We start from the raw sequence: 13423 nt of genomic DNA on the forward strand, positions 1-13423 counted from the left end.
CAGGCAAATCCAAGACCAAATAGCCCTGTTCCTCCTGCTCTTCCCAAATGTCCTGCTCATCCAGGCTCTTCGGTCACCAGCATGTTCCCAGAAAACTGCTTCTCTATGGGTTGAAAGCAAAGCCTTCCAAGAACGACTCAGGAGGGTAAATGAACCTCTCCCACTTCCCTCTGAGGGTTTGGAGGAGGCCTTCATCAATTATTGGGCATTTTGAACATGTCTATTCCAGGAAAAATAGCTCTTCCAATTAACTGAGCTGTACTGGGACCGGCTAAAAATATCTGACAGGCTCCAGATATTGTCATTCCCATCTTCAAAACAGACAGATAAGAAGAGAGAGAGTTTGTGCCCTCCGTGGGAACAGAATATCTTTATTCTCATCCACAACTGTGAATGAAAGGAATATGTAGCAGCAGCCTGAAAATGACTGTAGCTGAAAAGAACCAGAAGTACTACTACTGTAAAGTCACAGGAGAGATTCACTGCCAAGCTGGAGACTTAAAGCTTCCAACGCAATTTCCTTAATGAGAGTAATTTATTGACAAACTGCCCCAGAAATATAAAGAAGACATCAAGGCCTTAATTGCAGGAAAGGAACTTTGTTACAGGAGCATCTCACGAGGGAGCCCCAGCCAAGGCAATGCCAGTGCCTGCGAGTTTCCTGCCAGTTCTGGGATGCCAGGGAGGATTAAGCTGCCTGGAATGATATTCTGCAGCTTGCTCAGCGAGGGCAGCTGGTGCCCTTCACAGCTACAGGCTCCTATTGCCTTGTCTCATTCCTGAGTGTGTAAAAAGCTGTGGGAATAAAGAGTTACCTGAGCCAGTTTAGGTGAAGAAGGGCACCAAGTACGTCCAGAAGAGCTTTGGTTTCCTATTGGCATCGAGAAATCCCTGATCCTCTGGATGATGGATCAGTGAGAAGTGCAGAGGGAACACACCCTTGGAACCTGCAGAGCTGTGAGATGGTCTCACCTCTCTGATCTGAGAGGAGCAAAGGATGTCACTGGACGTGGGAGCCCCTCAGGGATTCTGGGGGTGTAGTTTCCAGCAGTATCTCTGGCTCTGAAAGCCCTTGGCTTGGGTGCAGCTGCTGGAAAAGCAGCAGGAACTGACCAAAAAAAAATAGGGAAAGGACAAAAGAACGTATTATATTTGATTGTTCCTCTCCTGCTGTGCTGTGGTGGGTCTTTACTTCATGCAGGGCAGAGTTTGCTGCAGAAGGTTTCTGAGATCTTACAGTCCCAGCTGGTGACTGGAGCAGAGGATCTCACAAGTCTCTGGGATATTTTTAGGAGAGGAAGATTTTTTTTTTTGTGCAACGACTGTTGCCTTTCCTAGGAACAACTTAAAAGCCTCCAGAAGAAGTACCAAGACCTTGTGAAATCCGGGTTTTTGCATAAGGAACAGGAATACTTCAGTAGTAAAACAGTGAGTTTGGATGGAAATGGAATTTAAAGTGCTGGGCTGGGGCTGAGGAAGGAGAAAAAATTATTCACCACCCTTGGATGGTCTAAAATATCAGGACTCTGGGTTTTCTACAGCAAGGGAGGTTGGGTGTTAATTATTACCAGCTCTGATTAGTTTATGTGATGCCGCAGATGGACAGGTAGGGCAGTGGATCAGGGAAGAAATGAGGCCTCTGTGTGTCAAAGATGATCTTTTCGTGTAGAGTGAGCAACCTACAGCAGAGCAGTGCTGGGAAGCAGCTGCTGGAGCTGCACTGAGCAAACAGAGAGAGACATTTTCAGCACACAACAAAGAAGTGCCAGTAAGAAACACACTGACAGCCTGGCCAAGATGCGATAAAAGGCTGTTTCCACTCTGACTTTACAGTAAAAGCCTTCACAGAGCTCTGACTCGTGGGAAGCCTCCCTGTTACAGGTGCCTGGGGGAACCTGGTGCTGGTTTAGTGATGCCAGCACTGACTTCGTGGTTTGGGGCAGGAGATACAGGCTCAAATACACTCACCAGAGTGGGAGGTGTTCAGCTTTTGAGAAACTCCTCCTAGAAATTAATCCTGCCCTTGAACAAATGGTGCTGCCATTTGACAAGATTTCGGTGGTGGTTTTAAATTTGTGAAAATTTAAAACACTCTGAGAGAAGATCAACCTGCTTTTTGTAGCAGTGAGGCCTTATTTTTTAAGGAAAGGTGGTTTGCTGAGAAAAAAAAAGAACAGACAACAGGAAGTTCTGACGCATCCAGGAGATAAAAATATCCTGTTCCCTGAGATAAAAGTAATAATTTCATTGGTTTTTGTTTTTTTTTTTTACAAAGAAATAACATTTAAAGGCTCACCCACCTCTGAGCTCAGGTGTGCTCTCCCAGATTCTGGAATGCTTTTCCAAAGCCCCATTTATCCCCCTTGTCCACTCAGCATCAGTGCAGGTGCGTTCCCTTCTGCCGTTTCAGAACGGACCATTTACCCTGCCAGAAGCACCATCAGGCCAAACCTCTCCCTTTGTTTTTTTTCCATTCCAGGGCCGCAAACCCGGCTACTTTTCCTTCCTGGATCCCTTTTCTCCCGGAGTGTGGCTCTTCATGCTGCTCGCCTACCTGGCCGTGAGCTGCGTCCTCTTCCTGGTGGCTCGGTAATGTCGCGGTTGCCTTTCCCTTCCTCGCGGTGCCACCTAGCGTCACACTGCCACACCCGGGGGGACACGGGGACATCCGCTGGCCCCAGACACCAGTGTGGACTGGGCAGAACGGGGATGGAAGAATCCCAGCCCTCTGGGGAATGAGCGGTGTCAGCGAGTCCCCCACGCCCTGATGCGTGGGGTTGGGTATTGGTGTGCCAAACATTTGGGGTGTGCTTGGTGCCCAAATCTGCGTGGGGAGGGTGGCAGGAGGTCTGGCAGTAGTGTTGGTAGAGTGCTTTTTACCCCTCATCCTGAGCAGGGAGGGTGGAGGTTGGCAGGAACCCACAAACCCGTTCGAAGACGTTACCACAAATTCCACGAGTGATGTTTGGCTCCTCTGGCCCCGTACAAAACCCAGCGAGCGTGGAGGGAGAGAAAGTTCATTAATATCCTTCCAGCAGCCTCTTGGTTGACGTGCAGAGCCTCCCTTGGCAGCTCTCAGTTCCATTCCCCTATGACTAATTTAAGTCAGCCTTAAAATACATCTCTGAGTGCCTGCCTGCAGCGTCTCCCATCGAGGCCCAAGGTCTGAGCTCTGCTGCTGTTCCTCCCTGACCTCCCAACAAGCTGCTTATTGTTGGTGGCGTAGATGGGCTCTTACAGGCAGGGTTGAGCCGAGTGCTGGCAGTGTGTTCCAAAGACGTGCTCGGGGCTTGAGGGCCCTTTCGGGACGCTCTTTAATACCCAATTCTCATTCCACAAATTGGAACTGTGCTGTCACTTGGTCCCCGAGCATGGCTGAAGTTGTCATCCTGACAGGGCTTTAATGGGTTCTTGGAATGCTTTTACAGCCTCAGAAACGCAGTTCTGAGGAAACCATTGAATAATGCAGCCTGATGCTCTCTGCAGACCGAGAGCTGGTGCCTCTTTAGCCCCTTCCTCATGTTTTAAACATGACCCTCCAAAAAGGTGCCTTTACCCAGCTTCCCACTGGAGATGGAGGTCTGGCTGCTGCTCTCTGCCTTGCTCAGCTATGAGGAGTTTTTGACCCAGTGAATTGCAGGGACTCTCTCTGAGCAGAGGGTTTGACTGCCAGTGCTTGAACCACCATGGAAAGTCTGCAGGAAATAACCTCCCTGGCATCACAGTGTGGCAGGAGATGCAGGAGCAAAAATAAACCCCTCATCCTGGTTAAATGCTGTGTGAGCTGGCAGAGCCCTGCAGCTTTTCTGGCAGCAGCCCCAAAATGACCCTCCCAGGCTTCAGCTTTGTTAACCATGGTAATATAATGAACTGCAGAGGAGAAATTAGGAAGACTTTCTTAGCAACCAGGGAGCTGAGGGTTGGAAACAGCAAAAAAAAAAAAAAAAAAAAGAAACAAACCAGTTAGGCTGCAGTCACTTCAGTGACAGGCTGTCAGCTATCTCACATTCCCACCTCTGTCCTGTCTCTGAGGTACGTGATGCTTTGAAACACCAGCACTTGGCTTCCAACCTAGACCTTGCCAGGCCAATCAGACCTTCTCAGAGCAGCCATTTGCACCAGTGCAGTTATTTTTTTCTGTGGTGGTGTAATGCAGTCAGGTCTCACACACTTCCCTTTTGAACTCCCCCTCAGTGCTGGTGCTCCAGCAGGGAGCCCAGCCAAGGCTGTTTGATTTCAATTTCCCATCAAGTCCGTGCACACGTGGAATTATTGCTGCGGCGTGAGTTTGCTCACAGGGCTGCAAAATCTGCCTCCTTGCAGCCTCCCCACGGCCCGTGGCCAGATTTTCAGCTCAGCAGAGCCTCTCTGCTGAAGTTTTTGCAAATCTCTACAAGAAAGCCTCCTGGCTCCTTGAGTCTTCGAGCAAACATTTCACACAGCTCGGAGCCCCTGGGCATCAACTTGACAGCAAAGTGCTTCCTGCTCAGAAAACTCTGCCTCCAGGAGAGTTGGAGCTTCACAGCTTTTCTCCTTTTTTTTTTTTTTTTTTCTTCTTTTTGCTTCTTCTCTCCAAAATGTCCCATTTCCCAGTGAATTACCAGAGTTATCTGTTTCCTGTCCTTTTAGGTTGACACCATACGAGTGGTACAGCCCCCACCCCTGCTCCCAAGGCCGCTGCAATCTCCTGGTGAACCAGTACTCTCTGGGCAACAGCCTGTGGTTTCCAGTGGGGGGGTTCATGCAGCAAGGCTCCACCATTGCCCCCCAGGCACTGTCCACGCGCTGTGTCAGCGGAGTCTGGTAAGGAGGGCACCCTCCCCTCCAGGAAGGCTTCTCGGGGGCAGAAGTGGATGGAGGAGGAATTTCTGCATGGAAAGAGGGTTGTTAAGCACTGGAAGGGGGTGCCCAGGGAGGTGGGGGAGTCCCTTTTCCCGGAGGTGTTCCAGGAATGAACTCAGTGCTCTGGTCTGGTTGACGTGGTGGTGGCTGGACAAAGGTTGGGGGGTTTTTGCAGCCTTACTGATGCTGTGAGTTCGAGAGGTTGGAGGGCAGATTCGGTCCACAGGGAAACCTCAGGTCATCATCTTCTCTCCCCCTCTCCCTAGGTGGGCGTTCACCTTGATCATCATCTCCTCCTACACGGCCAACCTGGCCGCCTTCCTCACGGTGCAGCGCATGGACGTGCCCATCGAGTCCGTGGATGACCTGGCTGACCAGACCACCATCGAGTACGGCACCATCCACGGCGGCTCCAGCATGACCTTCTTCCAAGTAAACCCCCATTCTTTGGCTCAGTGGGGTAGGGAGCGCAGAGGGCACCCTTTGCTCAGATTTGGGTGTCCCTCCAGCCTCTCGTGCCCGTTTCATGCCAGTTGCTGGCACGGAGGGGGTTTCTGGAGATATCCCTGCCTGCTTGGTTGCACAGGAGTGGGCCAGACCCACAGGGTGGGAAGATGGGGAGAATGGTGGGAGAGAGAAGGAAATTTCACAAGGAAGTCAAATTTTCACGGGTCTCCACGTGGTTTTGATGTGATCTTAGCTTCTACCTGAGAGTCTTTTGCCAAGCCCAGGCAGGCTCACAGTTGTCACAGTGCTGGAATCCATGTGTGGTCAGTGGCACTGAAAATAAATAAGTCAAATGTATGCAAAGTTATGTGGGCCATTTAGCCCAATTTAATTTTTATCTTCCCTGCTCTATTCAGAAGGGAAATAAATGAGTAAAATCTTTTCTGCAGCGCTCTGAATGCACAAAGAACTGCTTGAGGATTATTTATTTATTACTTGTTGAAATTCCTAAAGGAGGGAAAGCTCGTCTCACTTTTTTTACACAGCCCCTCCCCCCAAGTCTGAACTGAATTTGGAAGCCTGAGAAATCTCTGGAGTGGGCCTGAGCTTTTCAGCCCAACTTTACACTCTTCAGGGGTTTGGCAAGAAGCTACTTTTAAGCCAAGCCTTGCATCTGAAATGAGCTGAACAGAGCCCGAGTGACCCAAGGTGGTTGTGTACGAGGCGCTCGCTTAAGGAAGGCTTTCAAGTTTAAACCCCTGACTGTGGCTCTGCGCTGCCTGGTGGGTGCTGGAGTCCCTGGGATCAGAGAGGAAATTAGGAGGAGATGTTTTTGTACCATTTGCAGTGCTTTAGGCTGTGTTTGGGTCCGTTTTCCCCTGGTGGAAGGATGGTGGGTCAAAGCAGCGATGGATTGCACAGTCTGCCTTCATCACCCCTCCCTTCCCGGGTGCATGAAATGTGTGTCCACTGCTGAAGCACCTTGCCTTGTAACCTGTCCTGGCAGCATTTCCCCTGGCCAAACCACACAGGTTTAATGTTTGAAAGTGCAGTGAACTGGGGACAAACACCCCCCCTGCTCGTCTGTCTCTAGTCCGAGTGACTGCACCCAGAGGACAGAGCTGGACAGATGAGGACAGGAACTAGGTCAGCAGCAGATTCCCTAAAGCTCTCTAGCATTGCTTACCAGCCACAGAAAATGAGCCCTTGACAGTGTGAAATTCCTAATGTAGACCAGAGCATGTTTTTATTCAGTCTTTGTGCAAGCAGGTTTCACTCTTTGCTCAGTACAGGCAAGAGAGATTAACCATAGGTGGCTTTCTCTGGATCAAACCAAAGTCTGAGGGGCTGGGTGAGCTTTAGTTTATTGTAATCAGTGAAAAGACTCCAGTTCTTTTCAGCAGGTGCTTTGATTTGCCTCACAAGGGGGTGGGCCAAAATCTGGATTCAGGGGGCAACAAACTCCAAAGAGCTTTAGTTCTGCTCTCAGTGCCCTCCATGGGGGTGGTGGTGTCTGGCTCTGACACTGGAGAACTGTTAGGACAAGGTTCCAGTGATAATCAGTAGGGTGTGACTTCTTCAGAGGTTTAAATCAGACAAGCATAAGCTATTTCTTCTGTCTTTTCTTTTTTGTCTGATACAAAAACTATGAATTTTTTTAAAGCTGAATTTACGCAAAGAGCTTTGTCCCTACTGGAAATAGGCATGCCAATAAAGTCTCAAACCCGCCAAGATATCTGGGCCTCTAAATCTTATTGGTATAAATGAAGGTTAGAGTCTCAAACCCACCAAGATATTTGGGCCTCTGAACCTCAATGATATAAGTGAAGGTTAGAGTCTCAAATCCACCAAGACGTTTGGGCCTCTAAAACTGGTTGATATAAATGCAGATTAGAGTGTCAAATCCACCAAGGTACTTGAAGGTTAGAGTCTCAAATCCACAAAGATGTTGGGCCTCTAAACCTCCCTGATATAAATGCAGGTCAGGCATCTAAAGCCTTTCTGAACCTGGCGCCAGATCTGCTCTGACTCCTCTCCCCTCTTCCCAGTGGACATCTAACTCGGGGTTTCATTCAGGGCAATTAACGCTCCTCCTCCCTCAGCTGCTCCTGGCTCCTTCCTCCTGCAGAACTCCCGCTACCAGACCTACCAGAGGATGTGGAACTACATGTACTCCAAGCAGCCCAGCGTCTTCGTGAAGAGCACGGAGGAGGGGATCGCGCGCGTGCTGAACTCCAACTACGCCTTCCTGCTGGAGTCCACCATGAACGAGTATTACCGTCAGCGCAATTGCAACCTCACGCAGGTCGGGGGCCTTCTGGACACCAAGGGCTACGGGATTGGCATGCCCGTCGGTAGGCAGTGAAGACAAATTCTAGTCCTTCTCAGCTGTCGGCAGAGGACCGGAGCGTTTGAAAAGGCTGAACCGGCTCTGAAGCCGCCGCCGCGTCTCACGGCTCTGCCCAGGGGTGGTTTTATTTATTTTTTTGGGGGGAAGGGGTCTCAGCTGCCCAAGGTGCCCACTCGGACCCTGCTCTGGGCCAGAGCCACGTGACACGCGGCTGTGGGCTCTTGAGATATGATTCACTGTGAAAGAATGTCTCAGAATTGCTGCTTATTTTCTGCATATGTGCTCTCTGCTGATTGTCTCCTTCCCGAACCAGTGTCTGTGCCTCGTTTTTGTGCTCCCTGTTTTAATCCCAGAAGTGCTGTGAAAGTAATGCTGCTCTAACTGGTGTAGCTATTAGCACGAGTTTCTTAACAGCTGGTGGTTCTTAAAACTCCAGGACAGAGAATTGGGCAATTCAGTGGCTATCTCAGGTAATAATCAGGTTTAACAAACGCAGGGGGTTTGTGTTTCACCACGTGAGAGCCAGCAAGAGAACATCATCTCCCAGGGCAGCATGGAAAAACGAGGTAGTAGTTGTTCCTGATCTTTCCTCCAGTCCTGACCTTTAAGCACTGGCTCTTAGCAACACAAAGTTAAGGTGAATTACATAAGGCCCATCACACGAACAGTCCCTCCAGTTTAGGTAACATGGGGTAAGCTTGTAGATCCAGGGTAACCCGATTGTCAGCACAAACCCTCTCTCTCAGGGCTAAATCTGTTCTGACATTGTCTTGTTAAACAGTGAAACTGTAGCAGATAAGAGGAGCAGAAAGCTGCTTGCTGGGACAATAGTGCAGAGTTACTGGGAGAACTGGGGTCTTTCCCACGGCCCTTCCTCGGGATCTCTGGTAGCAGACGCCAGGATGCAGTGGAGCTTGGCACCAAGCACGGAAGTGAGCAGCTCTACCATGAACATTTGGGCTTGGATGATCCTTGGGGTCCCTTTCCAACTCAGGATAGTCTGTTCTGTGACCAGCTGGAGGCAAGGGGTGCTAGAGCAGGGTCAGAGTTGTAGGTGGAATGACAACAGAGGGACCCTGCTGTGTGATACTGAACTGCCCACTCAGTCCCTGCAGCCAAAGCTCCCCTTGAATTGAACCTCCCTAACTGGTCTCAGCCCTGGCTCTTGGTGGGGAGGCCAAACTCCCTCCTGCAAGGGGCATTAACCAGGTTTCCGTGGCTCACATGGAGTGATGTCCCCTCCAAACCCTTCAGGAACGAGCTGTTGTAGCTGGGCACACTAGTGGGGAGGAAGAGTGGGGAGGAAGGCTGGCCCAGGGGGTGCCCTACCACGTCCCTCTTGGTGTTGCAGGCTCTGTGTTCCGAGATGAGTTCGACCTGGCCATCCTCCAGCTGCAGGAGAACAACCGCCTGGAAATCCTCAAGCGCAAGTGGTGGGAAGGAGGGAAGTGCCCCAAAGAGGAGGACCACAGAGCCAAAGGTGAGCCACACCACTCCACTCTAGTGTTTCTGCCTGAGAGTTACTTCTTCCCCTTCTTCTGACCCGAGATTCCTTCCCTCGCAGCTCAAGGAGAAAGCCAAACAGCTCTGCTGTGCCTCACGCTGTGTGTTTTTGCCTGGGGCAGAGAGAGCGGGAACAACCAAATGACAAATATTGGAGGCATATGGAGGGTAAATTAGCTCCTAATGAATGCCTGGGAAAATGGATGGCTAGAGGGATCAGACCAAAATCCTGGATTCCTTGAAGGGAGATGGATCTCCACCCCGGGCCTGCTGGTTAATGGCTCCAAGTGAAAGCGTCTTTTAAACAGCCAGGGGAAGGGACACAAGGACTTTATTAGTACATCTGTAAACTGAGGAGCAAATTCTTTTGGGTAATGCTATGCAAATTGCCATAAAAGCTACCACATTAGGCTGATGTCCCAGCATGAGAGCAGTTGCCAGCTTAACACAGTTGCTGCATTTTTTAGTTCTGGCCGTCGCCCTCTTCTCAGCAAGTGTTTTCTGGGAGGCCAGCAGGTCCCCCAGTTAAAAGGATGATCTTCTGACCTTTCTGAGGGCAGAGACAGAGAGCCAAACTGGGTCTGGTGTAGCTATTTTGGTTTTATTGACCTTGCAGCAGCCGTAGGTGTGTCTGTGCAGTTCGTGGATGGGACCCCATGGGGCTGTGAGCTGATGCTCATTTTGGGGCAGTGCTGCACTACAGGCAACCCCAACTATTAATCTCAAGGCTGAAGGTGTTGGCCCAGTGAAAGACATCAGGTTATAGCTATTAAAGAAGTTACTGTGAAGGCAAGCAGGCACACGGGAGACTTTTCCTCCATGGACTGTGCAAAAAACAGCTCTGAAGTGGAATCTAGGCTGTGGGCTGTTTTGGGATGGCTTTGGAAGGGGGCAGCTGGGAAGCTGGGCTGTTTCTGGCACTGCTTGGTGTGTTCTGTGACCCTGGACAAGTTTTTCTCCTGGTTTGTTCCCTCTGTGGTGTGAGTTTGGGAAATGAGGAGGGCTGCAGCCTTCCGTGTACGTGTATATGGAAGAAGGAATTACCTCTCTGTGAGCTTGGGAAGGGGTGCCTGAGGCAGCACTCAGGCAGAATGGCAGAAGCATGTACAGAGAGCTACCGGCCCTAAATTCAAATCTGTGAGCTGCTGGGAGGAGAGGATGGCCTTTATCTTGGGTCTAAATTGTGATTATGGGCTGTGTTTTCTGCCTTACAATTGCTGTGAAAGCATCTCTGCAAAGGGCTGATTTACAGAGTCACTGGGCTGCTCTGGAGGTGATGCCAAAAGAATGAAGGAGGAGGAGGAGGGAGGAATGTGACCTCCCAAGTTTTAGAACAAAGCAGGTCAGCGATTTACAAGGATTTTGGTGAGATTTTATGTCTAAAAGCCACGCCGAGATTAAGTCAATAAATCATTGATTCTTACACTTTGATTTAATGCTACAAGAGAGGGAGAGGAAGATTTTTATAGATGTTCTTGTTGAGTAATGGCCTCAGTCAACCCAGTGCAAAGCACCACATGCTTTTTAGTAATCAATCCAATCAGGGGCCCAAACCCAACAAGAACAGGAGAGAAGAGCCAGATCCTGGACAGCAAAAGCTGGGGCCAGCACTGCTCCCCAGCTCATCTCACAGTCCAGCTCTGCAGGGCCAGAGGGAGGCACAGGCTGCAGTTCTGGGGCCAAGAGTTGAGCAAAGCTCGGTCCAGGTTCTTGAGGGATGGGTTTTCCTTCCAGCTGGTGAACTTTCTGGATTGCAAGCTGTCTAGTTGTGGTAGTTATCCCATCGTAAACAAGGGAGGTGAGTGCCATGGAAGGGGCTGTTTCCTCCTAGAGAGCACCCAACCCATAACCAAGTACCCCTTGGTGGCAGGGACCCCATTCTCTCACCCTATAGTGTGAAAGTGTTGGGTCCTGATCTGCTTTGGACCCTCTCCTTGCTGCTGCAGTACAAGCAGCTGCCATCATTTCCCCCCAGCACTTTGTAATGCAATCAAAGGAGCTTTTCTCGGTGCCAGCTTCCTTTAAAGCCCTTTCTTGTCTTCTTCATCTCTGCTTCTTTAACAACCTTGCTCATCTCCCTTTGAGAAGTTCAAAGCAAGTGGAGCTGGGTGAATAATTTGCAGGGATTAATGTGCCCGATTGATCTCGCAATTTTTCCCTCTTGTTTTCAGTTTGTCCACAAATTGCTTTGTGCTTCCCTTCAGTGTACTTGCTGTTTATCTGCAAAATCATCATTTCTGAGAAGGGATCTTCGATCCTGCAGTTATTGCAAGTCATTCCCTTTGCCATCTGAGTCATGAGGGGATCTATTAATAGGACGGTGCTGGCTCTGTGGTTTTGGTCCCTGGCTGGGTATCTTCAATGCCAACAAAACAGCAAAACTTGGGGTTTCTGTGCAGTGATACCTGTACAATTTATGTCGTGTCTGCCTCTCCACATGGCCCGTCCTGCTTTGTTTCAGGCCTGGGGATGGAGAATATTGGTGGAATCTTCGTGGTGCTCATCTGCGGCTTGATCGTAGCAATCTTCATGGCAATGCTGGAATTTTTGTGGAGCCTTCGACACTCTGAGCAGTCAGAGGTAGGACCTGAAAGTGGCCTGAGGGGGTAGTGTGTGTTTATTGCTATCTGTGGGGTGCTCAGTGGGGTGCTCTGGAGCCTCAGCCAGGCTGAGGAGCATTCCCAGCCTCGACATCCCAAACGCAGGAGCAGGTTTGGTCCTTTGGGCAGGGTCTAAAATCCATGAGCTTCTCATGTGCTCCTACTAAGAGAGGGGCTGTGGGGATGCTCCAGGGGCTTCTGAAGGGTTCAGGGATCCTGGAGATGGGATCACCTGAGGATTTCTACCTGCAGTGGGTTTGGGTCTTGTGTTGATATGGGGATCCAGAGCACAGGAGGGTCTCTGATGAGAGGCAGAATCTGTTTGGTTCAATCAATGTAAATGCCCAAGTGTTGATGTCGAAAGCCAGTGGCACCAAGTTGGTAACAATTTGGCATCAGAATCATAGTAGAGAATCATGGAATGGCCTGGGTTGGGAGGGACCTTAGAGATCACCCAGTTACAGCCCCTGCCACAGGCAGGGACAACTTCCCCTAGACCAGGTGGCTCAGGCCACCATCCAACCTGGCCTTGGACACTTCCAGGGATGGGGCAGCCTCAGCTTCCCTGGGCAGCCTGTGCCAGGGCCTCACCCCTCATCCCTGCAGGACGCAGAGCAGACGCAGCCCCACATGTCTCTCAGCTCCCCAGGGTGAGCAGCCCGCCTCGTGTGTCCCCCCCAGGTGTCGGTGTGCCAAGAGATGGTGACGGAGCTGCGCAACATCATCCTGTGCAAGGACAGTTTCCACCCCCGCCGGAGGCGAGGGGGCCCGGTACGGACTCGCCCCGTTATCCCGGAGGAGCGCCGAGCCCGCAGCACGACCACGCTCAGCAACGGGAAGCTGTGCAGCGGCGGGGAGCCAGACCCCCTGGCGCAGAGACTGGCACAAGAAGCCGCCCTGGTCGCCCGGGGGTGCACCCACATCCGGGTGTGCCCCGAGTGCCGCCGCTTCCAGGGGCTGCGGGCGCGGCCGGCCGCGGGATCCCCCGCGCGGAGCGAGGAGAGCCTGGAGTGGGACAAGGCCACCAACAGCAGCGAGCCCGAGTAACGCCCGGGGGTGGGGGGGGCTGGGGGCGCAGGGGCGGGGGCGAGAGGGTCCTGTTCCATTTTACAGAACACGGACTTGTACAATGTCAACGATGTTTTTAAACCACTAGCAGTTACCCGGCTTCTCCAGGGCAAGGCCGGAGGATTTCGGTGTCCCCCCTCGGGTGGGGGGGGACGCGGGGCTGGCTGGAGCCTGGTGTGGCAGGAGAGGGGTCCTCAGGCTGGTCTCCAGTGGTTGTCTCCGTGCCACTGAAGGAGAAAGGACGTGGTGGTAACTGGCATTAGCAGGTATTGCCCCCCCAGGGTGGGTGGGCCAGAGCGGTCCTTGGAACTTCTCCACTCCCCAAGTCAGGAGAAAAGGGACACCGGCGTTGTCTCTCCACCAAACAGAATTACCGGGGGGTGTTCTCAAAGGGCGGGGAGGGGGAGGGAGTTTTTATTTGACACGGACAAGGGATGGGAAGGGAGGAGTCGTCGTTTTGTTTCGGTTTAATTTGGGCACGGCAGGACCTAAAAGTCTCCGAGGCACCAGGTTTCAGGTGCTGAGCTCTTCTTCCTTTTCAGAGTGTTGGCAGGTGGAGTGAAGGAGGAAGGGAAGGATGGGATGGGATGGGACATGCTCCCCGTGAGAAGCA

General features: G+C 51.3%; 1 protein-coding gene across 2 annotated transcripts in view; it reads left to right on the forward strand.

The window, feature by feature from the left end:
* GRIK4 (glutamate ionotropic receptor kainate type subunit 4) overlaps nt 1-12873 on the forward strand; it is a 159648-nt gene extending 146775 nt beyond the window's left edge. The window contains exons 14-20 of one of the 2 annotated variants that reach the window (XM_027901778.1): nt 2480-2589; nt 4630-4803; nt 5109-5274; nt 7418-7643; nt 8991-9119; nt 11604-11722; nt 12424-12873. In XM_027901778.1, the coding sequence (XP_027757579.1) occupies nt 2480-2589; nt 4630-4803; nt 5109-5274; nt 7418-7643; nt 8991-9119; nt 11604-11722; nt 12424-12789 (1290 nt within the window). In that variant the 3' untranslated portion in view covers nt 12790-12873. The remainder of the gene's footprint in view (nt 1-2479; nt 2590-4629; nt 4804-5108; nt 5275-7417; nt 7644-8990; nt 9120-11603; nt 11723-12423) is intronic. The other variant, XM_027901779.1, reaches the window with a different exon arrangement.
* Nucleotides 12874-13423: the final 550 nt, after the last annotated feature.

Source organism: Empidonax traillii, unplaced genomic scaffold (genome assembly GCF_003031625.1).
Source record: "Empidonax traillii isolate 1590-97213 ecotype Southwest subspecies unplaced genomic scaffold, ASM303162v1 scaffold812:size654646, whole genome shotgun sequence".
Taxonomy (NCBI): Eukaryota; Metazoa; Chordata; class Aves; order Passeriformes; family Tyrannidae; genus Empidonax; species Empidonax traillii.